This window comes from Bombus impatiens, unplaced genomic scaffold, assembly GCF_000188095.3.
Source record: "Bombus impatiens unplaced genomic scaffold, BIMP_2.2 scf_0382, whole genome shotgun sequence".
NCBI lineage: Eukaryota > Metazoa > Arthropoda > Insecta > Hymenoptera > Apidae > Bombus > Bombus impatiens.
This window is the reverse complement of record NT_176801.1, coordinates 818041-844262: the sequence shown is the minus strand read 5'-3', so window position 1 is coordinate 844262 and position 26222 is coordinate 818041. Positions and strand designations below refer to the sequence as shown.

General features: G+C 34.2%; 3 protein-coding genes and 1 long non-coding RNA gene across 9 annotated transcripts; 1 reads left to right on the top strand and 3 right to left on the bottom strand.

Moving 5' to 3' along the window:
- Nucleotides 1-7903: 7903 nt before the first annotated feature.
- Nucleotides 7904-13026, bottom strand: LOC100741467 (ubiquitin thioesterase trabid). Of its 4 annotated transcripts, XM_033320977.1 has the most exons (10): nt 12941-13026; nt 12824-12874; nt 11706-11852; nt 10200-11235; nt 9798-10079; nt 9398-9599; nt 8995-9272; nt 8697-8926; nt 8187-8622; nt 7904-8092 (listed from the first exon to the last, which is right to left on the bottom strand). In XM_033320977.1, the coding sequence occupies exons 4-10, from the start codon at nt 10910-10912 to the stop codon at nt 8014-8016; spliced, it is 2220 nt and encodes a 739-aa protein (XP_033176868.1). In that variant the 5' UTR covers nt 10913-11235; nt 11706-11852; nt 12824-12874; nt 12941-13026; the 3' UTR covers nt 7904-8013. The 4 variants fall into 4 exon arrangements, with proteins under 4 accessions (XP_033176868.1, XP_024223787.1, XP_024223788.1 ...); XM_024368019.2 differs by having other exon boundaries at nt 12824-12954; XM_024368020.2 differs by lacking the exons at nt 12824-12874; nt 12941-13026 and having other exon boundaries at nt 11598-12111.
- Nucleotides 12915-21220, top strand: LOC100741143 (NADPH-dependent diflavin oxidoreductase 1). 3 transcript variants are annotated; one of them, XM_024368024.1, is made up of 12 exons: nt 12915-13050; nt 13235-14698; nt 14786-14865; nt 17506-17626; nt 17719-17800; nt 17890-18029; nt 18216-18361; nt 18559-18644; nt 18731-18877; nt 18954-19262; nt 19344-19546; nt 19639-21220. In XM_024368024.1, exons 1-12 carry the CDS (start codon nt 12971-12973, stop codon nt 19772-19774), a joined length of 2994 nt encoding a protein of 997 aa, XP_024223792.1. In that variant the 5' UTR covers nt 12915-12970; the 3' UTR covers nt 19775-21220. The 3 variants fall into 3 exon arrangements, with proteins under 3 accessions (XP_024223792.1, XP_003489993.1, XP_024223790.1); XM_024368022.2 differs by lacking the exons at nt 12915-13050; nt 13235-14698; nt 14786-14865 and adding exons at nt 15660-15977; nt 17162-17209 and having other exon boundaries at nt 19639-19945; XM_003489945.3 differs by lacking the exons at nt 12915-13050; nt 13235-14698; nt 14786-14865 and adding an exon at nt 15517-15977 and having other exon boundaries at nt 19639-19945.
- LOC117151719 lies at nt 15159-15863 on the bottom strand. Its single transcript, XR_004461819.1, has 2 exons — nt 15737-15863; nt 15159-15661 (listed from the first exon to the last, which is right to left on the bottom strand). It is a non-coding gene; the product is annotated as an uncharacterized LOC117151719 (long non-coding RNA).
- A 1647-nt stretch (nt 21221-22867) lies between the features above and the next one.
- LOC100740950 (E3 ubiquitin-protein transferase MAEA) lies at nt 22868-25053 on the bottom strand. The gene is made up of 5 exons (XM_003489943.4): nt 24760-25053; nt 24151-24553; nt 23764-24076; nt 23375-23684; nt 22868-23304 (listed from the first exon to the last, which is right to left on the bottom strand). The coding sequence occupies exons 1-5, from the start codon at nt 24796-24798 to the stop codon at nt 23203-23205; spliced, it is 1167 nt and encodes a 388-aa protein (XP_003489991.1). The 5' UTR covers nt 24799-25053; the 3' UTR covers nt 22868-23202.
- Nucleotides 25054-26222: the final 1169 nt, after the last annotated feature.

The window sequence follows — 26222 nt, the reverse complement described above, 5'->3', positions numbered from 1 at the left end:
GCGACGAGGCCGTGTGTCCGTTCGAACGGCTTGCGAGGCCGTGATGAACTGTGGACGAACAGGTTTCCCGCTTTCCGCTAGTCTCCGCTAAGCTGGCGGCAGCACCGGGGGCGTCTGCACCTTGGCATCCCCTGCGCGGACGCCACCCCCTAGCCACACGGAACGCGACACGCTCGCGCCGGGTTTTCGGCTGGCACGATCGCTACGGGACGACTTCTGGGACGCGAACCGACCGACTTTGCCATTCTACCCTGCGCGCTTCCCTCTGCTTCCAACAGCCACGTCCGATAATTCCCCGGGAATTTCGTAGAAGAAGGGGAACAACCAAGTTGGAAATTAGTCGAGTTCCAGTTCTGCGAGCTCTGATTATCTGATTATCGCGCGGATCTGGTTGACTTTTTATACGATCGCTTGGGAAAGCGGCGATTTTAGCAACCAGCGAGTTGGGAAAAGTTACTCTAGTGGCTCTTAACGATCATCGAAATGATTTACAACTGCATCTGGACATGCGCCGATCGTAAAAGAGCATTCTCTCTAATACAGAGTATCTAATAATATGTAAATATGAAATCGGTAAGCTTTCGTTATATCCGAGGGTTTAACAGTCTCAACGACTCTTCGCGAACAATTTTTCTGATGTATGCGGCGGTATTTTATTTGCCAGAAAAAGTATCGTTCTCCGCTAACGAAATACGTTGCGTCGAAATCTTCACGAACGTTTCCAATCGCTAAGGGGATAGAGGACAACCGTGATTCGGAAAAATCTATTTATCGAAAGAAAGATTGTTTCTTTCGTCGTGAATTCGCTTCGATACTCGCTTCGATGCTTCGATCGATTTGCGAGAAGCCGAAGGAAACTAGATATCTACCGTAGCAATGGAAACGACGCGCTATTCGCTTTCGCAAAGGACGACGCCGAAACTCGCTGCTCGCTCTTCGGGCTTATTAGCTATCGGTCCGTTACGGTCAGCCTTTTATGGCCGATGTTTTGTCGCCCGATCGCTCGTTATTGCTTTCGAACGCGTGCTGTGCAATTTAATCGGTAAGAAGCGATCGTTTCTACGACAACGTTACGGGATCTATCGTTACGGGATCCGCCACTTTATAACTTGATTAGACATTCTACGATACAATAGGAGACACGCGGCAATCGTTACGGTACGATCGTAACACAGTGGCGGCAATTTGTTGGAAAAAACTGAAACGCAGCCAACAGACGAGATATGAAAGATATGGCGATACCGCGGTAACAACGAATAAGCAGGAATACGCAGGAGAGAGGAAATGGACGGCGAGTTGGAAAATTATTACACGGTTCGTAATTCCTAATTCATCGACTCCCGTCGCAATTTCTCCTGCCAGGCTAGATCGAATGGAGGCTCGTTAAACTCCGACAAAAGCTCGATGCAAAATGGATGTATGCGGGCGTACAGTCGTATCACGAGTCATTTATCAATTCGAATTACTCGCAGAGTTTCGAGCGAATCTGGTGAATTTGTCGCAACTTGGACATCGATTTCCTTCCAAATATAGGCATATCGGTGGAACAAAACGAACAACGAGCGTGAAAAGTCGGCAACGTTGTTTCGCTTTGAAATATTTCGACGAAACTTTGCCAGATACGTGCGACAAGTTTTCAAATACCAAGTGGCTTTCTTATTTCCTCTTTCATTTCCTTTTCGTTTCATTCCCCTCTTATCTTAAAGCGCATAGAATCTACCAGCCTTCGCTCCAACACATCCACCCAATTCGTCGATTAACATCTTCTAAACGATCACCGAATAATCGACCAGCATTTACGAGGAACAAATAACTTGCGACGTAGGCTATTAACGTATAATGATAAATAGCGTATAATGCTAAAAGGGTAGCCTATCGAAAAAACGTAACTGTAACTATCGTGAAGTATGGGTTTTGTTGGCCGCGAGATCCAGATCGAAATCGAACAAATTATTCTTATTATTAATCGTAGTTTATAAAGAATTTGCATATCTCTGTAATTGAATCTCTGTAGTGAATCTGTATAATTGTAGGGAGGACGTATCGACGCGACCTCGTTTGTTTTCCAAAATAACTCTGTGTGCCACTATTTAATAAATATCGACGAACAACGGGCCATCTTTTAAAAAGCGTTTGAAAAAGTAAAAAGTGGACCGAGGGCAAGGACTTAATTATCGCGCTAATTGAACAACAATCTCGAGCACCGGTTGATCGAGAGCTTTTAAAAAGAATCATCCTGTGCTGGCCGATCGAAAAACAAAGTAAATCGTTCTATTAGCGAAAAAGAAGAGAGAACGTGAAACGACGCGATGGGTTGGAGGATCGAGTGGGAAAAGCACTCGGGAATTAGGTCGCCGCGCCGGTGTGAAGGATGGGCCATCGTTAAAACGACAGTAATTACGAAGGTCTGAGGATCGCTAGGAAACAGCGTTCGAGGAGTGGACCAACGATCGACGAGCATGCAAAGATCCACTGCTTACGTAAGATCTCAAAGCTTACGTAACGTTGCGGCTTTAATTAAACCGAAGCGATGTTTCGCGCTGAACGAAAGAATCGTCGTTCCGGTTGTTTCGCCGGCCACTATCGACAATGAGAGTTAGATGGCGCATATCGAATATCCGTTGCTAGCAATAAGTAGTGGAATTTGATGCTACGTAGGCAAACCAGGTCGTTGACGACGCTTTTGCCAAGTTTTATTTTAATCAAACTTGAATTAACATATAAACATATATATAGATAGATAGATAGATAGATGAGAGAGAGAGAGAGAGAGAGAGAAAATAAAAAATATTTTCGTCGGAAAGTAAAAAATATATAAAACGAAGACGTTAAATCGATGGATCGTTAGAATGACAGATTCCTCTTCTTTAAGCTTTATCATAATCCAGTTTATTAAGTGCTCCTGTATTCGCGCATATTACCATTATATAAACTCTATTTACATGCATACTTGTACGGAAATATGACAGAAAGGAATCCGCGACGAGCTTATTCCATAGAAATTCAAATTGAAAATCTCGTCGAGCGACCACATTTTTCTTCTTTTTTCCTGTTACAGCGACGAGGCGCTTGCGAAGCTCATTCTGTTACAACGTCACGATATCGATACAATATACTATTGCCAATTACGAGTATGACAAAGCGGCGCAAGCATCGAACCGAAGATAGAGTCGATGTAAGGTAGAGTCCGATTCTTAAAAAAGTGTCTAACCGCTTACAGGTTCGATTATTTCGATTTCGATCTTTTAAACTGTAATACTATGTGTGTGCGCGTGTGTGCACAGATACCTCTTTGCAGCGATATCAAATGCTAAGTTCATTTCCAACAGAGGCTATTCTCCTGAATCGAATCGATGTGTAATTCCGAAGAGAAATCGATTTTAAAGTCCTGTACACAATTTAGGAAGACTTTCGAAAGTTTAAACGATTCGTAAACTTGGCCTTTGAAAGTACGTGAAACGCGATTCGCAATATCAACGTGGTTTTCGCCGTTAATAAGTTGCCGACGATACAGCTTCCGATCGTCCCATTAGTCGTTTCTTATAAAATACCAATGAAACGAACCAAACGACACACAGTCGTGGCTTCGCTAATGGCCGTACGATAAAAAGAGGTAGAACGATGGAAAAATAAGAAAGGAAAGTAAAATATCGAAACAGCCGGCGAACGTTTTACAACAACAACGACAGGGCAACGATTCGCTGCATTTGATATTTGGCTTTGCGTAAGTCTTTCGTCGTCTTACGTAAGTACTTACATCGATTAGATTACAACGAGCATGTATCGTGAGATTGTCTTTCTTCGCGGTGATTACGCGCAGTTAATCGGAATAATTTTTCGCTAGAACGGTTAAGCACGAGTAACAAAATGTACAACATCGAAAGATCGTTTTGGTCAGCGAACGTGCTTACAGACGGTAGTACTGTAATAAAGTCACAGTCAACGGTTTTCGTGACGAAACAGTTTTAATATGAAATCGCGTGTTTTTTTGCAAAAAAAAAAAAAAAAGAAAAAGAAAGAAAAAGAAAAAAAGAAGGAAAAGGAAAGAGAAAAGCAAAGGAAACAATGAAAGAGAAAAAAGAAATGTCATTAACCGTACTGTCAATTTTTAACGAATAATTGCAACTTTAAAGATGCAGACGTTTTTGTCGCGTCCAAGGATCGACTTGAAAACATGATTTACCATATATGTACCAGAGATTTCCAAGTCAGATCGTTAATCGAAAACGCTTCGCGCGTGTGATCGTCGGGATCCAAGGGCATAAAGCAACGTAAATTTGATTAATCCACCTCGATAATTCTTATTACGGATTTAATAATAGCAATAATAGTAGTAGTAGTAATAATAATAATAATAATAATAATAATAATAATAATAATAATAATAATAATGATAATGATAATGATAATGATAATGATAATGATAATAGTAGTAGTAGTAGTAAGTAATAATGATAATAATAATAACATAATATATAATATAATATAATATGATAATCGTAGCAATTATAATAATAAATCGTCATTTAGAATTATTGTACATCGATATATTATATATTTAATATAATCTATTTGATATATTCTATATTAATATAAACTTCTATCTCATCTCGATTAAATTCTTAAATCTTTATATTCATTTTTTTTTTTCTTTTATCACCTGCCAAGAGTAAATTCTGGCAACACGAGCGAAAAACACTTACATGTTAACGAGGGGAAAGAAAATACCACCAGAGCGTCTTTTTTTTCTCTTCTTGTTGATCTCCTTTTTACATCGTAATTCCACCGTACGTAACGCCGTGTCACGAGAATGTCTTCTCACTTAGATAGATCAAAAGTAATCGCGTACTCTTGTCGCTTAAATTCGCGCAAATGAGAAACCGCAATGAGAAAGAGGAAATAGAAAAAAAAAATAAAGAACGAACGGAAGAAAAAGTACAACAAAGACGACAAAATCGTTACTCATTCGACACGGTGTTACTTCGTTAAACGTTTGCTTCCTCTTCTAATTTTTTTTTTCTTTTTTCTTTCTTTTTTTGCAATTGACTTGTGAAATATTCTTCTTTCTATCCGAACGTTCGTATGCTGCCCTTCGGATAATCGCGCGATGATTAAATCACATGCTGAGCGTGTGATTAGAAAAAACGACGGTGCTAAAAAGGACTAGAGACTACGTTAGAATTAGTAAAAACGAGACTAAACTTTAAGCGGATACCACATGTGTAATAATAACGCGCTTTCATAAAGAAACGTTATCATTTCCCTCTTACGATTTTTTGTACTTTTTTGATTAGGGTTCGTTATTTGGCCGAGCTAGTTACCATTAAATCTTTGTCCATTCGCAAATACCTCGTATTACGGTATATGCGTCTATACATATACATATACAGTGTATACAATTGTGTATCATATACACTCACACACGCCAGGCATATAATTTGGTACTTAAATAGTACTACTACTTGTTTCTCTCTTCTCATATTCGCCTTTTTCTTTTTACCTTGTTTTATAAAAGTTCTATTTTACTGCTACGTTCTGCTTACTGTAGTGGTGACTACACACCATCCGTTCGATCGATCCACTCGCACAATGTCGCTCTTCTCTTATTATACTTTATTTCCTTCTTCGCATTCTTCATTCTCGTCTTCGTTTTCTCCTACGTTTCCTTCTTCTCTTACTTCCCTCGTACTTCCGCTCTAAATACTCTTTTTTCATTTCCGTTCGCGCAGAAGAAAGTACAGCCTAATCGGTACTTTGTTTACGTTTACACATATCGGAACCGGCCACGGAAAAACTACAACGCTCCGCTCTGCCTCTGGTCGGACAAAAGTGTCGTTGTAATTCGACTTCGCCGTCTCACTTTTACATTAATATTAACACAGCTCAGAGTTAACAAATGATCGAAAGACGATTACAGAATTATTTTTACCGCCCTTAGGTTTACTTATCTTTAAAAATCACATGATCCGTGCCACAATCTTCGACTACTTTCACACGTATGATCAGACAAAGACCAATGACCTTTACAAATATCTACTGTATATTCTTCCTCGAATATCTTTTTTCTTTTTCTCCCTCCTCTTTTTTTTCTTTTTTTCTCTTTTTTGTACAACTAACAAACGAGAAGATCCTTTTATCCTTCGTTCCTTTACTTCTTATAAATATAATAACACCGATGTATTTTGCACAATTTATGTGACACGTTTCGTCAAAACAACCAAGAAACAAATTATCAATCTTCTCTACATCGAGTCTGCTTAATTACAACCTAAACGTGACTTCCTTTTTACCCCATTTTCGATTTATGGATTTTAAATCCAAAACATACAATTATTCGTACGTATTTTAACATCGAGATAGAAACCAAATCTTTATCTCTCAAAGTGTTTAACGAGATCAGAAATTCGGTCCAGATCTATCGAAACTGACACGCGGAAGCGGAAGAATATCTACCATACATATTTCGAACCTTTATCGCTTTTCAACTTCCAGCCTACTACCGATTCTTAATTCCAAGAAACTCAGAGAAATTACAATGGAATTGCTAATGTTAAGTGGCTTGCTGACTGACATTTTCCCCTTTAAATAATGAAAATAAACTTAAGCTGATTATATTATATAAGCGTCAGAAACTAAAAACTCTGTCTTCAGGTTAATATAATTACTTACAGATGACTTTAACGCTATTGGTGTTTATCGAATGACGTTAAGACGTGTATCTGTGATTATATCCGGCATTATGCAGGCTTCGCTATTCGTGAACATGAGTGCAATCGAATGGAGATTAAGGTAGACTTGATGTTTTGGAAGGTAAGTTATGACCCTTTGTTTGGTCGCCGCACGTTGAAGGAACTCTTATTAATGTCAGGGACACAACAGTTTAATAACTTTAACTCTAGCTATAAACATATTGTGAAGATTAATATTACATATTTTCAGTAATAGTCAACTTATCAAGAGGGAAAACTAACTCTAACAGAAACGATATTAGCTGTAACAAAAATTTCACTTGTTAACTTACTACTTTGATACCCAGAATCGCACTTTGGCAACGAAACTACTTATTACGCAGTCTCTTGATTAAATAACAATAAAATAATACAGCAACTATTTGTAATGACGAATAAACGTTGTAATGACGAATCCGATATAATTAAGTAATACGAATCGATGAAATTTTAGACGTTCAGTGGTTTAGTGGTTCAGTGACCGATATTAATGTACAAAGATCATTTAAAAATGATACATTGCCAATGTGTGTGTGTGTGCGCGCGCGCTCGTCCGTGTGTGTGCGCGCGTCCGTGTGTGCGCGCGTCCGTGCGCGCGTCTGTGTGTGTGTGTGTGTGTGTGTGTGTGTGTGTGTGTGTGTGTGTGTGTGTGTGTGTGTGTGTGTGTGTGTGTGTGTGTGTGTGTGTGTGTGTGTGTGTGTGTGTGTGTGTGTGTGTGTGTGTGTGTGTGTGTGTGTGTGTGTGTGTGTGTGTGTGTGTGTGTGTGTGTGTGTGTGTGTGTGTGTGTGTGTGTGTGTGTGTGTGTGTGTGTGTGTGTGTGTGTGTGTGTGTGTGTGTGTGTGTGTGTGTGTGTGTGTGTGTGTGTGTGTGTGTGTGTGTGTGTGTGTGTGTGTGTGTGTGTGTGTGTGTGTGTGTGTGTGTGTGTGTGTGTGTGTGTGTGTGTGTGTGTGTGTGTGTGTGTGTGTGTGTGTGTGTGTGTGTGTGTGTGTGTGTGTGTGTGTGTGTGTGTGTGTGTGTGTGTGTGTGTGTGTGTGTGTGTGTGTGTGTGTGTGTGTGTGTGTGTGTGTGTGTGTGTGTGTGTGTGTGTGTGTGTGTGTGTGTGTGTGTGTGTGTGTGTGTGTGTGTGTGTGTGTGTGTTAGTTAGTTATAACATTCATACACTTCTTTCTGCTGTATTCAGCAGAAAGTTGCGAATCTCTGAGATCTTGCGATACAATTAGTTTTGGGCAAATCATAGAAAAAGTCTTCTCGGTTGAACTTCGATAACTTAAAGCATTCCGCCTTGTTATTCATCTTCTGTGTCTCCATCGCTACTGTAATCTTGTAAAACTGCTGGTCTCAAAAAGGGTGCGTTGTTAGTTTGACTGTAACGACAAAAATTAATTTACATCTATATATATATAGACCGAAATCTAAATCGAACGAACGAAATTTAAAGAAAGGAATAAAATTACTCACGCGAGTCTCCGATAATGATTTAGCCATTCTTCTAGCATTTGTGCTACTAATAAGGGTCTTTTGTGTAGTTTTTGTTGCGCAACAAGAATACCACCTTCGGTCCTGCATACATCGAGCCATTCCTTTAAAATAGATTCTTCGCGGCCTACTTCTTCTAGACTCAAAAAATGTATTGGTAAGAGTTTATGTTCTCGGTCCATTAAAGGCATGAATGTAGTCTGCATCTGTATTTGCAGCTGTTGAAGTGGACCATTACCGCCACCCAAGCCTACACCACCATGAGACGAAAGAGGTGGTATTCTAGACGATGTGTATGGCTCGATGGGAACTAAAGCCGTGAAATGACCGCGTGTATAACCCAAAGCAATAGGTGAGCGAATACAAAATGAAGGTTCCCATAAAAGTGGAAGATAAACACCTTCGAATCTTGCATAACCTGTATGAAAATATTTTATTTAATTATGTATAAATCTTACGAATAATGTTACCTTCGTCGCGATCAATACTTACCTATATCTTCCCCTCTAAAACTTTTAACATATTTAACGCCATAAACAATAATAGGTCGCCTTAAAATATGGGCTAGGGCAAATACGTGTAGCTGCTCTAGAGCGCTTCCTGGTTGAGCAGCTGTTGCTAATAAGCTTTCCCAATCTTCTTGCCATTGAGTCTCTTCTAATGTAAAATCCAACATTCTAGATGCTTGAGACGCTTCGTATTCTCTCCATCGAGGATAAAAACTAAATTAAGAAAAATAGATGTGTTGTAGAACAATATTATAATAAAAATTGACGTAAGAATTGCTTACAATTGACCAGCTTGTTGTAAAGTGTCAGCAAGAGCTCTTCTTAAAGCATTATCTCGATCAAAAACACCCCAAGTAGCTTGCATAGCAGAATCTAATAAACAATCGCCAGCAGATCTATTCCAAAGTGCATGTAAACGACTTCCTAAACGTTCGGTAATTTCTAAAGACCAATTCAGTGCTGGTGGTTCTCCGCCGCCACCTTCTAATTGTTGTTGAGCTTCTTTATCTAATAACTCTTCCAACATCTGTTCTTGCACTATACTTGGTAAATCTTCGACCTAATAAATAATTTTCTGCTTAAATATTATTTATATAACCTACGTTACATCTGGGGATCTTTAACGGACTAATATCTCTAATATCCCATAATATCCCAAAGAAAGAATTATAATGTTATAGTAACCTCAGCAGGCAAAGCAAATGTAGCTATATCAGTGACAAAATAACATGGGAAAGAACCCTTGCGTAACCGGATACTATTAGTGACATGTCTGCGAATTTGAGCAGCCAAATCTGGTGCAACATAACTTGGTACTCTTTTTACTCCAGATCCAGAACCCTCGATTTGTGATAATAATGTCGCTAGTATATCCTCTCTTTGAAATCTGTCAAAAGTATAATAAAATTGTGTAAAGAACAATTTGGAAACTGTGTCTTTCTCAATGATAGTTGATTTACTTTTCTACACGTGTAATGAACAAGTTGAAACATCGCCAAAGAATATATACACTCATGTAATTATATAAAATAAGCTAAAATAGCTTCATAAAGAAATCCTTTGTCAAAAATTACTTCCCACAGACCTAATAGCTAAATGTACTAAGGTATGTCCAACATCAAAAGCACTACTTCTATTTAGAAGCAGAACTTCTGAATGCGTCAATTGACGAGCAGGATCACCACCACTTGCCAAATAAGCTTCAACAGGAGCATTGTCACCTTCCACAATGCCAAGACACGCATTTAACCAGCACCAATCAGTATGACGCCTCAACTGTTTTAGTCTACGCTCATAGTCACAATTATTAGGGGATTGAGGAGTTGACAAATTGTCATTTCTGCTATCAGGATATCTATGTGAATTCCTACAATATAAGAAAACTTATAATAAACTCGAATATTCGTCGCCATTATCTCGCTAATTCTACCAATCAAATTCTGATTAACAGTCAATCATTCTCGACAAATGTAAAAAATAAATTTACCTTCGTCCCACAGCCAAATTCTCATCCCTCTGGGTTTGATGAATATAAGGTGTATGAGGCGGAGAAGGTAAGTTACGCTGGCTATGATCTCTTTCTGGGCTTGGTAAAATAACACCCATGTTATTGGTTGTTCTGTCTCTTCTATCTTTTTCTTTAGGATTACCACACATCACACACTTTGTGGCTTTTGGCCAATTTTCATAAGTACACACAAGGCAAGACCATTTCTCGGGATGTAAATTTGCTTGTAAGTTATAATATCTTTCTGGGTGTAAGTTTATTGGAGGAGGATTTGATCCTGAGTTTGGTGGTGGATCTCCTAGCCTAAGAGGTGCTAGGTGTTCATGCAAATTCGAGGCTACAGTCGAGTGTATCGACTGATTGAGACCTGTAGGTTTCCTATTTCCACACTGAACACAACGTGTGGTATTTTGATAATTAAGATAGGTACACATTGCACAAGACCACTTTCCCAATGGTACATTTTGACAACTAACATTGTAAGAATCTGTTGGACTTAAATGAGTTACTGGACCAGATGCGACATTTGATCCAGACCTTTGTGGGCTTGGATCTCGTAGGCGGTAAATATCCTCCCCTAATAAAGGCTTGGCACCTCTGCACATTGTGCATTTCAACGATGAAGGCCAATTCTCGTATGTACAATATTCACATGTCCATTTTGACTCCTGTTCTTCAAGCCTGCTATTCATTTTCTCTATATGGCCCTTTATTGTGTGAATATTATTGTCTTTAATGCGTAGACAATGTGACGTTCATACACTACTTAAAAATATTTATAAAGCATAAATGTGGTGTCAAAAGTTACATTAAATACTTGTTAAACCGTTATTGCATGTAATAAAATTTTTCATATTTTGTGTCATAAAATGTGACGCAAAGATAATTTCCATAAATATTAGTGATATTATGTACTTGTCATAAAATGAAGTTCATGTCATGTGGTAAACATGTTGATCGTATGTAGGAAAATAAAAGCTGCCACAGTAACGTAAATGTAGACAGCTACCAAAATCTGCAAAGAAAAAAAGAAAAGGTATGACTAATGAAGAAAAGAACATGACGTGTATAAACAAATGTATATAACATTAAACGAAAGCAAGCATTGTCAACTTTATTAACAAAGATAACTTCGTAACCTTAACAAAAGGATACACATCCGCAAAATAAAATAGAAGGTAAGAAAAAACTCATTAAGAGCTCCTTTATTTACATTCGATGGACATTAATCACATGCAAATAATATATATGATGAGAATAATGACAGTGTGCGAACGAAGGTCTCTAGGGAAGCGTGACATTGAATTCGTTGGCGAAGCTAAACATTTCAAAACCAAAACGCGGTAAACTGTAATCGAGGTTTAAAATGTGACTGACCTCTGTAAGCTTTTATGTCGTGCAAGCGTCGCGGCAAGGATAAATATGAATACAATATCCGGAACAAAGTAAAGCTTATAACACGTGGTAGATCGGAATTGGGGCTACCTGGCGAAAGTCGAGCCTGGTGTCCCAAAAGTTGGTGTCACGCGCGAATAAGCTCCATCGAAGTACTATGCATCGGTCGATCGCTGCGAAATTGACGTGAGGATAGTCGTCGATCCGCAGGAATCACACACTGCGGCCAGCAGCCCACTTTAATTGCATTTAAACAATAGAAAAGGTTAAGACGCACAGTCGCGTGATAAATTTTTCGCGAGGACGAAAGCCCGCGTCTTCTCTATTTGCGCTAAAATCCAAGAACAATCCTCTTCCCCACCGACGAAGACCCGAGGCACGTCACTCGTCGAACGGGTGAAACGCGACGAGTGAAACGAAACGAGAAACCTTTCTCTGCACTCACTCACTCCTCCAAAACAGATGCGCTATCTTTCTCGCGGTTGCACTTTGCGCCTCTTTTCTTTTTACAAATCGAACGCAGTCATGATGTTTTCCTACGATACTGGCATGCAAAACTGCGGACTTCGTTGAGAAAATAGGTTTTGACAATCATCCGCAAACAGATGTCAGTACTACCAACGTCACTTCATCTGCAAAAACTCGACATTTCACGTAGTTACGTCACGCGGTTCATCCACGGGCATTCTAACCACAACCCGTTCATTTCTCTCAAATTAACCCATTCGCGAAGGTGATTAACACATGTACGCGAATAATTTCCTCGTAAAATATCACAAATAGTTCTGAATATTTTCTATTATGGTTATACTGATAATATCATGTCAGCTTCCGGTTTTTAAGATGCGCTACGATTCTTTCTTTCTTTCGTTTTTGGATTTTGTACCGATTTCAAAGCGTTCTATTACTCTTCTGACGTATAAAAATATGTAAATTCGCCGGGATATAAATATTGTAAAAGCAATCGCCGAGTGGCATAATTATGGTACATAATAGTCATAATAAACCATTCGTTCACGCAATGCACACGGGAAGCTATTTTTTATTTATAAATATCCTGGGCTAAGCGCCAAATGGGTCTTAGCCTAGACACCTATCCTTGACATTTGATTAAGTAAGACCATTACCATATGCGAAATACATTTAACACGGAAAAAAACAATTATATTTGCTTTTTACAGTTTACATACCCCGTTCGTGAAACTTACGTTTCTCCAGATATCGTCTGCTAAACGACCAATGACGTCACGGTGTAACAGCTGAAAATTGGTAACATAGCGGTATCTCGTGACGCGATACAATTCTTTTTCTATCAAAAGACTTACGCTCGAAATTTTTTTGCGACAAAGAACATTATGAGAATCACGATATTGTACGGTAGTGAGACAGGTACTGCACAAGATGTGGCTGAACAAATTTGGAAAACTGCCAAAAGGTTTTGTTATTGTCCTTCCCTCTATTGTATAGATAGAAATATATGTATATTGTTTCGCAATTAGAAAGTTTGAAATCATTAATTAGCATTAAGAACTTTATCAATGTTATTTTATAATATAATTACTGATGCTAATATTAAGGATACAATGTCTTTTACAAAAGTCTCTTCGATTTTATTTCAGAAAAGGCCTGGAAAGCAATGTCTTTGCAATGAATGATTATAACGTTCAAAATCTTGATACAGAAAAAATGATAGTGTTTGTGGTCGCAACCACAGGCCAAGGAGATCCTCCTAATAATATGAGGCAATTCTGGAGACTTCTATTACGAAAAAATCTCCCAACAACATTGCTTTCTAATGTAAAGTATGGAATATTAGGCTTAGGTGACAGTTCCTATCAAAAATTTAATTTCGCAGCAAAAAAGTTAAACAGAAGATTAATGCAACTAGGTGCAAAGGAACTGTTACCTATTGGGCTAGCAGATGATCAACATGATTTAGGAATTGATGCTGTTGTTGATTCTTGGCTAGAAGAAATGTGGATGAAAGTTGGCGATACGTTTAATATTTCCATAATAGATTTGATTAATAATGAAAATAACATAATTGAGAGATTTCATATATCAGAAAGAGACAGAAATTCCATGAATAATGAATATTGTTCAGTTCATGATATTTTCATGAAAGAAGTATTTACAAATAATGAAGTGAAAGTGGGTACAATAATTGAAAATATAAGAACTACTGCACAAGATCATTTTCAGGATGTTAGATTAATTAAATTTAGATCAGATAACATTAATTACCAACCTGGAGACATAGTGTATGTTAGACCCAAGAATTCTCAAAAACAAATTGAAAAATTTTTTAATGTATTAAATGACAATAATGTGCAATTAAATCCGGATATGTTAATTCAAGTAACTGAAAAAGAAATTAAAGTACCTAATGTTCTAAAACAAATTCTAACTTTATACCAAATTGTAGAGCAATATTGGGATTTGAGCTTTAAGCCACGCAGATCTACGATGCAACTGTTATCTCTTATCAGTGAAAATGAATTAGAGAAGGACAAGTTAAATGAATTTACAACAGCAAGTGGTCAAGAAGAACTATATAATTACATCAATAGGCCAAGAAGAACTATTTTAGAGTTACTAGCAGACTTTCCACATACAACTAGTAAATTGAATGTAAAATTATTATTTGAAATTATGTCTCCTATAAAGCCTCGTGCATTTAGCATAGCTTCAAGTTTAAGGATTACTGAAAATGAAATTCATCTCTTAATAGCAGTAGTAAAGTATAAAACAAAACTACTAGAGCCAAGATATGGACTGTGTTCTAATTGGTTGGCGAGTTTGAAAAAGGAAGACAAGATAATATTTTGGATACAGAAAGGAACATTTAAATTTGAGTACAATAAGCCAATGATATTCATCGGCCCTGGAACAGGAATTGCACCGTTTCGTTCGGCTATATTAGATAAATGTGCATTGGATGATAATTTAAATGATTGTGTCCTCTTTTTTGGCTGTAGAAACAAGAAAAAAGATTACCATTGTAAAGATGATTTTGAATATTTGTCGCTGCAAAAAGGTTTAAATTTATTCTGTGCGTTTTCCCGAGATCAAGAGCATAAAATGTAAGTAAATACTCCTTAAATATGTAAATTATTCACTTAAATGTGCCACTTGCGTCTTATGTAACTAAATTTTTGTTAACATTTTAGATATGTACAACATGTTATACATAGTCAAAAGCAACTTTGTTGGGAATTTCTTAACAGAAATGGTAACATTTACCTAGCAGGTAATTCTAAAAATATGCCAAATTGTGTTCGTGAAGAATTTGTTGATTTAATCAAACAAATGACAAGATCAACTGAAGAAGAAGCAGAAAATTTTGTTAAACGTTTAGAAAATGAAGATCGGTATCAAGTTGAAACTTGGGGTTAATAAAAGATTTAAAAAGAAATTAGTCATGGCTGCCAATTTTAAAAATTACACATACAAGAATGCGATAGTATGTATCGAAAGCATTTAAAAATAAAACTTTATAACTTTATGTTTGGATGTGTAAAATGGGAACTATGTTTTTCAATATCATTTTGTTCCTTTTTATTCTTGTAAATATAAAAACTTTTTAATTTTGGATATAGAATAGATCAGTAATATTTAAGAAAAAGAGGTATCTCACATACAAAATTATCCAATGAAATACCGATATAAATATGTACAATAATGTACATGTATCAGTCAAGGAGAACTAATTGTCTTACATTAGTCTTGCCAATTGCGTCCATCATGTTAGATTTTTTCTGTTTGTTGATTTGAATATTATAGATGTGCGCGCGTATCACAATATCTTGAACTAGTTCGTGGTTATTCCTGAATCTCCGCGCAGCGTGGAGCTCGCTCGACGAACTCTAACCCCTATCTTATCTTAACCTATAAAAAATAAAGCAGAAAGATGGTATGTCTTGCACATTGGGGAGCAGTTCTATTCATAACTTTGAAGCCTTAACTATCGAATATGCAGTGATCCCGACACTAAACTCGTAAAGTATTTTCGCCAGACACGGAATTCCACAGAAATTGGGAGAACTCTGCAAATGTCAATTAAATACTTTCTTGTAATTCAAGTTTTCCAATGATTATTTGAATTCTGAATATCCGTCTACCTGGCAAAAACGAAACTGTATTCAGACGAAACAATTATCGCAGATTCATCTCCACCCTAACACCCTTCACTAACACGTGAAGTATATTAACCCTCAATATTGCAACAGCTCTTAATTTGACTTAATCTTACAAACTGTGAAAAAATGGCGGGTAGTTACACGAAGAAGGAATTTAGTGTGGGCCCCGAGGAACAAACTTTGTTAAAAGATTCAAATGGAACACGCATTGTGCCCGCGAAAGGTATATACTAATGCCCTTCTTTATCGCATCGTCTTTCTCCATACTTTCGAACGTTAATCGTTTCAGCCTTACTACTATATTTTGAATACTTACAGCTTTACCCTTCTTACAAACGTGCACCTTCCTTTCTTTTTATTTTTATCGCAAATATTCCACCAAACCGGTCTCTCACCGGTGAAGATTCATAAAATTCACTGTGATTTTAGATTCATTCTTAAAAAGAGCAGTATATTATGAAATGTTAAGTATTATTTTTACATGTTATATATGTTTAAATATTAATTATTATCGAATATTGTTATATGACGATTACATTAGAATCATTTGATACTGTATCTTTTTTATTCTTTTACATATTTAACTGATATGTTTAATTTAATTTATCAATTTTATTAAGAGAGTAATACAAAAACGTTAATTTTTCTAAATATATACAGCATCTGAAGTTTATATGTGATTTTCTGTTAAAATTTCATCTTAAAATATTATCTAGTTATCTTTAGCTTTTGACTTTTTTACTATTGTGCTTTGCATAGATAATTAACTTTGAAAAACAAAATTTAGGAAAAAGTGACTGAAAATAAACATAAAGGCGTGTTATTTCCTAATTATCTTTCCATCGTAGACAAAACTTTGTACATGCATATTGAGATGAGTGAAATGAAATAATACAAATTCCTATGTTCTAAATAATTCTCTACAATAAATTTTACGATGCTTTAAAATATATATTATTAGAATTTCATTATGGAAGAAGTATATTGTATGCATATTATATGTACAAAGGTGTCATGTTTTATATAGAACATTATTTTTTTGCTGACACAGAGTTGATGTGAACTAAATATGAATATATCTTAGATCCAAGAAACAGAAATGAATATATTATGAATATTATAAAATAACATGTGTTTGTATGTATGTATATATACATATATATATATATATATGTGTGTGTTATTATCATAATTATCATCGGTTAATCAATTAATATTATAATTATATTTTAATAATTGATACCATGTGCCTGATATGTTTAAATTAGCTATTCAATTCCATAATTTTGTGGCATTTTCTGCTATCCTATAGTGTGCTTATAGCATGATCTTATGTATGTTATAGAGGGGTATAATTTAAGCAGATATGGAATACAAGTAAAATAAACTTTACATCAATGTTCCCAGGTTATATTAAATCTTCTTATAACACTTTTAAAGATCGTGTACCAGCTGGTAAATAATATTTTATTTTTTGCAAAATATAAACATAATATTTATGCGATTAAGATTAGTGCCGTGATATATTCTTTTTATCCTCTGTGCTATATAAATCTAAGATACAAATATAAAATCATATGAGTGTGTAATGTACATATCAAGTGTTTGTATCATGATCGCTAAATTAATAAATTGCTTTAAATTGGAGCATTAGTAAAGTGTTCTAAAGATAGCTTTAACTGCAGTATCATTAAATTTGTATGTATATGTGTTGCCCAAATCATATTGTGAAACTAGATCTTTTATTGTAGGCACTGAGCCTGTTCGTCTTTCTCCTGGTTGGGAAGGTACAGGCAGACCTGATGATGAATTAAATTTTAGAGGAGTTACAATGGATCAAGCAGACCTTGAATTAAATCCTCCTAAAGATAGGTATGTATATAAATAAGATGTCATACTTTCAATGCTATTTATTATAATTTACTAAAAATTTTAATTCTAATAGCTTATTTATGTAATTTTAGATTAAACATAGTATTCTGCATAATGGTACTACATGGAATTGGTATCTTAATGCCATGGAATATGTTCATAACAGCAAAAAATGTATGACTTCTTAAAGCATATTTTTTCACTTTTTTATCACTAATTTTACATAGGTTATACATTTTTAATGAAATTTATTATTCTTCTAGTATTTTGTTAATTACAAATTATCTGAAGAGTATACAGGAATTCAATCAAACTATGCCACAAATTTTCTTGCATACTTAGGATTTGCAGCACAAATACCAAATCTACTATTTAATTGGTTAAATGTATTTATGCAATTTGGGTGTGTATATTCTGTATAATTTCAAATTAATGTCTTATATACGTGTTATCTTTTAATATTTCTGAAAAACATATTCTCTAGAGCACTTTCATTGTATATGATAATCTTTATCATCATGTGATAATCTACAGATACTTAATAAGAATCAAGTATCTGTATTTAAAGACAATTTTTTAATTCTTTTAGTGGCAATTTGACAACACGTATAGTATGGGGCATCTTCATACAAGTTTTAATATTTGTATGTACCGTTATTTTGGCAATGACTGATAGCTCTGGTTGGCCAGGTGTCTTTTTCTGGATTACCATGATTTCTGTTATTATATTAAACAGTAAGATAAAATTATTTTTGCAGAAATTCCAAAATAACAGTCATTTATGTGTTTTAAATAAATTATATTTATATTTTGCAATTAGAGAGTACATTGATTTTAAATTATAATCCACTTTCTTACTTAGTGTCAAATGTACTTTCTAAGAACATTCACATCCACATAGTACTAATTTTTGTTTATGAAACACCTTTCAGCTGCTAATGGAATTTACCAAAACTCTGTGTTTGGTATGGTGGCAAAGTTACCAACAAAGTACACAGGAGCTGTTATCTTAGGCTCGGTAAACACCGACTTGTACAGTTTTGTGATATAAAACTTCATGTAATATGTACATATTCAACTATATTACTCTTATGTTACTTTCAGAATATAAGTGGAACATTTACAGCGATGATTAACTTTCTTGCTCAGTATATGGCACCAAATCCTCGGACTGCGGCAATATATTACTTTATAACTGCTCTGTTTATTCTTCTTGCATGCTTTGATACTTATTTTGCACTACCGATAAATGTAAGATTTACAATTTTCATATCAATTTTATTATAGATTAAGTATAATGTTTTACATGAATTGTTATTGATTGTAGAGATTTTACCGATACCGCGAATTATTACATCAGAAAGGAATAAATAAAAGGCAATTAGAAAATAATGCAAGAGACAAGCATAACACACCGCCATACTGGAAAATATTTAAACAATGTTTTCCTCAATGCTTCAACACATTTTTCATATTTTTCGTAACTCTTTCTCTATTTCCATCTGTTCAATCTGACATAGTTCGTTCGGATCCTAATTTTATAGTTTCATCAAATTATTACAGTACTGTTATGTGTTTTCTCACGTTCAACGTCACTGCTCTCATTGGTAGTTCAATCGCATCGTTGGTTCAGTGGGTGAGTAAATTTTTTAATCGAAATCCGTTAAGTAATAAATGCAGAAACTAATTTTTAAATCATTATCTTTTTTCTTTGCAGCCTAGTAAAAAGTACTTAATAATACCAGTTCTTTTACGTGTTTTCTATATACCATTGTTTTTATTCTGTAATTACAAACCAAGTGGTGTTTCAAGAATATTACCAGTGTACATTAGTAATGACTGGATTTATTTTCTAATCGCTGTTACAATGGGAATAAGTAGTGGCTATTTTTCCTCTTTATCCATGATGTATTGTCCGAGGTGAGATTTATACGATAAGAAAAAATAAAATCTTTTCCTTTTTTTTTTATTTTTAATATTGAAACATATTAGAGAGCGAATTTTTATTTTAGAATGGTAGATTCTGAATATATGGCAACAGCTGGTATGTTTGGGGCAGCATCATTAATCACAGGGCTCTTTACTGGAATATTATTTTCTATGGTTATGCCCATCTTGGTAGCAAATATATCATTTGAATTATCTTAATACATACAATATTCAATAATAAAATATTAATCCATGTTTAAAGACATTCACTTGATAGGAAAATCAAAAGAAGATGAGCGCAAGGAAAAGAATAAGATGAAAGTTCATCAATATAAAGTTCAATTTAATTTTGACATTACTCTATTTATGATATTAAACGAATTTAATAGATTTCTCTGCACTTAATGATGAAGCTGAAAATTTTGATGTTATAAGATGATCTGGCAAAGTAAGATGTTAATAATTTTTATTTGTTTGTCTCATACTTCTTTAAAATGCTATGAATCTTTTTGTTACAATATAAAAAAAAAAGAAAAAGAAATACAAACATTAAACAATACCTCAAAGAATCGAATTTGTATTGTTGAGAACAAATATTTCATAATGGAATATTTAAAATCTGAAAAAAAAAAAATGATAGAGATCTCTGTTATTACATCAAGTTCATAGTTGTGAGATTAATATTTAATCACTGCCCTAATGCAACTATTAATACTAAATTGGACCAATAAGCCTTAATATCCATATATTATTAAGTTTTTCACATGCATCAGTTTACTCGAAGCCGCTAAAATAAGCACATAAAAGATCTGTACAATTAATAATTGTTATTTACATAGACCAAATTTATAATAAGACTGTGGTTTGTAAACTTTTCATACTAACAATTTAACAAAATTTAGGACTGAGCTGTATCCTATTTAGAGAACAAAGATGTTAAAATGGAAAATGATTTTCTTCTTTGTTAAATGTTTAGTAATGTGCTGATTATAGCGAACAATTAAAAATATTTACCATGTTGAAACACACACATGTGCATTTAAAGAGCATATTCAAATATTTTTTCCAAGGTACATAAATATTTTGCACAGGGTAGCTTTTCATAATTTTTAATCATTCATTTTCAATTGTTTTATTATATTTTGTATGTTTATATCCTGATTTTCAGTAATAGGTTTTTTTATAATATATCTTTACCGTTTGTTATTACAAGGTACATTTGTAAGTATATTTGTATTACAAACACATTTTGTGTTTTGTATGATTTTAGTATTAGTTTTATATATCAACTCTTTTTTTATTAAAATATTAGATAATTAGTGTTTGTCTTTTCAAATAATTCAAAATGTTCTACAAAACGGAAGTAATTTGGAAATGATATGATTAATGTTAATCTCGATAAAATTCAAGACAATAATATGTGTTTGTTTCATTTACTTTGTTTTGTATTTCTAATTATTACTGTTTTTTTTTTCATTTAGACATATTTCTATATGTTTACCATGTTATAATGTAATATCATGTGTTTGCTATGCTTTCTGTTCAATTAACATATTGTATATTAAAAAGAAGGCTAAGGTAATATGTAAAATTGAAATATCATAATGTCTAACAAGTTTACTAAGACTCTAATATAATATTTATTTCATATACTTACGAAAAAAAGAAATAGGTCATAGCATAAGTAACGCCGCGTTTTGACTCGAACTTTCAATGAGTAAAATTAATACTTCCGTTTACTTTTAATCATCCATGTATGCATTTACCTACTTTTTCCTTAGCAGTCTAAGAAGATTCTACTTCAATCACAGCCTTTAATGCGTCGACATCGAACGTTACACTTCGGCTGGACTTGTGTTCATTAGAAAATTCAAAAACGTCATACGGAAATTTCGGAAACCATTTTTTGACATTCTCTCACATTTAAAACGTGTTCACCGTATACTTTACAAACATTTTTAACAGTATCCTTAGTTGCACTGCCTTTTTTAAGTTTGTATAGTATGTAATGCTGCAAATAGTTTTCGCTGACACTCATCTTATAACTTCCTTTAATGTGAAAAATACCGATCTAATTGTTTCAATAATTAGAGAAAAACAAAGGGAGAAGTTCCTATAAAAACATCTCAGCGAAACATGATACGTAAGTTTATCTAAAGTAAGATAAGAAACGATATTACTTATGACATGACCTACTATTTGTTTACATCTAAACGAAGTGCCGCATATTTTACATTGAGTGGAAAGACGCGTTCTCTTATTATTACTTTATAATGTGTACTATTTTATTATTTATTGCTTATCCTTATTTATAATAAATGTGAAGTTATTATTTGACAAAATTAAAAATATAGTTATTTTTAATAGATTTTATTACATGTATTGACTCATATGTACATATGTGTACACATGTTATTTTCACTATAACAAAAAAAAAAAGAAAAAGAAAAAAGAGAGAGAAAAGTATACATCATTAAGTATGAACTTCTGTCTTGGTACAGTTAGTAAAATCTGTAAATACTGTCTAAGTGCTTCTACATGTAATAACATGTGGCAATTATAAATCTGCATTTTTATTGTATACACCATCTCGTAAGCTATACTGTTTTACTGTTTATAATACTGTTTATGCTCTATTTCTATCAATTCACACATACAATTATAACTAATATTCCAATACACTTTCAAATTATGCTCAGCTAAATTATCAGAGCCATATATATATATATATATATATATATATATATATATATATAAACAAATCTTGCTAATGGTAAACCATAAATTACCTCAAATATTGTACCCCAGGTTGACCACAAATTTTATTCTAAAATATAGAATCCGAATTCCTAGAAGGACAATCCTCTGCATAAAGCAATTCAGACAATAAATTATAGATAAAATTCAATAAAACCAATGATTGGAAAATCATTGAACTTAAAGCTGGTAGAGCGTAGAAAGGATATTTTTATATCAATTAACTTGTGGACATATGTCATCTAAAATTGCTTAATGCATATCATTAGGTAGATTAGACTTTCTTCGTTGACATATACAATACAATTATTCACTTTAAAAAGTATTTGAATGGTGGTACATCTGTTTTTTACATGAAAAAGAAACAACAAAAAATTGTATAGCAAACTAGGAGCCAGAATACATCAATGTTACAACATAAATCTTACCATTATTATGGTAAAATTTTTGGGCATGCAAAGTATAAATATAAATACGAATCACTGTAATATACTTACAAAGTTCAAACATTACAAAAAATGCGTCTTGAAACGTAGATTTATGGAATTGTTTTAATTGTTCAATTTATTGTAGAAATGATGTTAAATAAATGAGTAAGGACAAAAATCTGATTTCATGTTTAATAACCACTTACATTATCATAGTAATTTTTATATCTTTTTATATCGAAAAATTAGAACGTTTTCCATAACACACATTATTCATATGTATCACATTTTATTCTAGTAGATGATCACAAATTAATTAATTTGCAAAAAAATATTTCCTTAAAAATAGAAGTTATTCCCTTTGTTAATATCGGTATACAGTATTAAACAGTAAATATTCCAAGTTAGAATATGAAAGATGCATTGTATATAATACAAATTGTGTGTTTGAGTCAGTAATTTTTACATAACATACACTTTTTCTATCTTTTTATATGGAAACACTTCTTTGGTTTTTGGACAAATTACAGTACCATTGTTTTCTTGAGCCATCTTTTCCAATGCCTAAAATAAAATATAGTAAGTTAATTTAGTAAATTAATAATTATGTTTTATAAGAAACAAGCTTATCTACTTGTTCTCCATATACATATCCATTTGGCATCATCATTGGTTGATTATATTCATTTAATGGTTTTCCACTAATACTACAGACAAGTCTAGACTGTGAACAATGAGCAAAAGGCAATGGAACAGCTAATTCGTTAAGAGCTTCATTGCATACTGGACAATTTGGATTTCTCCCTTCTTTGTTTGCACTATAACATTGAGGTGTTTTTAATGCCGATAAACCTGCCTGTAATGCTACTGTAAAAACACTTTGAGTTGCTAATTGGAAAAGTCTATAATTTTCATGCCTGAATTGCTCAATTAATCTATCCCATCTGTAAATATTATATTTTATAAATATACATGCCATATGTTATAAGAATTAATAACATATAACTTAGTAAATATACTTACCTCTTTTCATCTAACAAATCTTTATATGGACTAAGAGACGTATTTGCTGGAAATGCTAATTGTCCCATACAGCATTGAATTTCTTGCAATTGGTAATCATCGTAATTGGTAAAACATTTTCTAGCATGCTTGACAGCATCAAGCCTCCTATCCTGCCTTACTAACTCTATAAACTCTTGCACGCGTAAATTAAATTCCATAGTACTTCCTAATTTCCTTAACTTAGATCGATTGTCATAGCACCATCCAACACACCTTGCAGTTTCATGATTTGCTAAAGACGTTTCTACTTCCCTGGATACCATAAAAACATCTAAAAATATGAAACGAAACAAACAATATTATTCAAATTCACAAAATACTGAGTAGCGTTAATATCGAACATACCTATGTTTGTTAAATCTCTAAGCTCGCTACTATCTGCTAATTTAGTTGCAGTTGTATAATAGCCTTTCCGAAGGAAATATTCTATCAGCATTCTATCAAGCCTTTGTCTCCGCCACTGATTCACAACACTCGGTGCGGTATTGGCGTGTTCTTTTAAATGTTCTAGACGTCTTTTGCAAACCATGCTTGCTTGCAATTCTTCTGTAATAGATTCGTGCGCCTTTCTCTTTAAGGTTTGAAGTTTCTCCACAACTCCACCTAATAATAGGCTCATCTCCCCAGCAGGAACAGAGGTTTTATTATCCTTTATTAATTCATTAGCTGCTGTTTGTACGTATGAAGCTTCCCTATCTATGACCTTTTGTGCTAACCGAAATTTTTTGTTGAGGAGTTCATAAGGAACCTAAGAACACGATATTGTGCATTAATTTATTAATATAAATGGTAACAGGATCTCCGTAAATTTAAATATAATAAAGCTCATGAAGTTAGTACAAAATAGCGCAAGTCTCGTAAATGATAAAGAACTGTCAAAGATCTCGAACGTTTCTAAGGAATTTATGTAGATGAACAAAAAGATCATAACATAATTACAAAAGTATTAAGTACCTTTAACGTTGGGTATTCGAGGCTTTTAACGTCTGACATATTGGTTATGCTCAAACAACGCGAAATGTTATACTTAAAAATTGGAAGAAAATTATATTTATTATGTCAGAGCTAATACACTTTACTATTATGTATCATAGTTATTCATCTCTTTTTGTACAAATTGCGGATATAAGCACAGAATGATGAATACAACTAATTTGACACTCTACTATTTTCAAGAATGGTGAAAGCTCTTGCTCTATTTTAATAGAGATAATTATCATTTTGTTTACGCATGATAAAGACGTTAGTATTATAACGTTACAATAGATGGCTCTATTAACGATAGAAATAAGGGATGATCCTCAGACTAAATCATGTGACTGAACCTGACTCAACTATTTGTTACCAATTAAAGAATTTATTGTTGTTTCTATCAAAGTAGAATTTATTTTGCGATTTTTTATAGCGGCGAAGGAAATTACAGTACCCGTAATACCAGTGCAAAAGATCTTGCCATTTATCTTTACGTTAATAATCTTATTTAACGTATGTATTATATCTTATTCTTGCCAATGATTCTTGGCGTTTTTGATTGGTCACTGGAGCGGATTAATTTTTGGTTTTGACCAATCGCGAAATTTGAACGTGTAACCCGAGTGCAACGTAACTGAATAGAAAATGCTAATAACGTACGCGTAATCGAATGTTTTGGAAATGTGATGTGCAGCTTTTCCCTCGCAAAGTGTACAAGATTTTATACAAAGGTGAGCTTTTGAAAAATTCTTTATTACAATCTCCGGTTTCAGTTAAATAATCGTAATCTTAAACAATCACATGTGCATCCCTCATAAAAAAAATTTATTTCGATTATTCGCTAATATTAACATGTTATTTCCATACTTTTTAATTTTAAATGCTAATTAAATAGAAAATTTTTATGGATTCTTTCCATTACAAAAGCGTATAAATTTCTCGTAAACATTAAATAATTCAAATGCATGATATCAGGATGAAGAAGCTAATGGCCCTGTAACAAAACTAATTCTGCTTATAAATATAAAATCAACACATTTTTCATTTGTGATTAGATATAACGATAAGTAAAATTTTGCAAATCAGATTATTTTGAATAAAAGATTTTTGGAAATCGTTGGAAAAATTCGGCGGATATTTAACTTAACCGTTCGGTAGAGGCTTCGAAAAGGATCGGCGATATTCGGGTATGTTCGGCCGGTGACGGAGAGCATCGGTGGCGCGCGCGAGTCACTCGGATGGCCGGGGGCCGCCATTTTCCTCCAGCGAGGGAGACAGTCGCGAACGTAGTTCCGCGCATTGTCGACCAATTTTTTCGTCGAATCGAGAGATTTTCGGTAAGAACTGGGGCGTCGGGCGGGCGCGTGTGACCCCAGAGCCCGTATCCGAGCGAGTATCGTTCCACGGGAGGCTCGAAGTCACCCGTGGACGCCGCGAGAACCGTG

Coding starts and splice junctions, on each gene's coding strand:
- LOC100741467 (XM_033320977.1), bottom strand. CDS start 10,912: ATGAATAGCAGGCTTGAAGAACAGGAGTCAAAATGGACATGTGAATAT. Junction 9,600..9,797: donor TTAGTACATTTAGCTATTAG/GTCTGTGGGAAG, acceptor TACTTTTGACAG/ATTTCAAAGAGAGGATATAC. Junction 8,623..8,696: donor TTTTAGAGGGGAAGATATAG/GTAAGTATTGAT, acceptor ATTTTCATACAG/GTTATGCAAGATTCGAAGGT.
- LOC100741143 (XM_024368024.1), top strand. CDS start 12,971: ATGAGAATCACGATATTGTACGGTAGTGAGACAGGTACTGCACAAGAT. Junction 14,866..17,505: donor TGGTAACATTTACCTAGCAG/GTAATTCTAAAA, acceptor CTTTTATTGTAG/GCACTGAGCCTGTTCGTCTT. Junction 18,645..18,730: donor GAGCTGTTATCTTAGGCTCG/GTAAACACCGAC, acceptor TGTTACTTTCAG/AATATAAGTGGAACATTTAC.
- LOC100740950 (XM_003489943.4), bottom strand. CDS start 24,798: ATGTCAGACGTTAAAAGCCTCGAATACCCAACGTTAAAG. Junction 24,077..24,150: donor TAGAGATTTAACAAACATAG/GTATGTTCGATA, acceptor TCATATTTTTAG/ATGTTTTTATGGTATCCAGG. Junction 23,305..23,374: donor GATATGTATATGGAGAACAA/GTAGATAAGCTT, acceptor ATTTTATTTTAG/GCATTGGAAAAGATGGCTCA.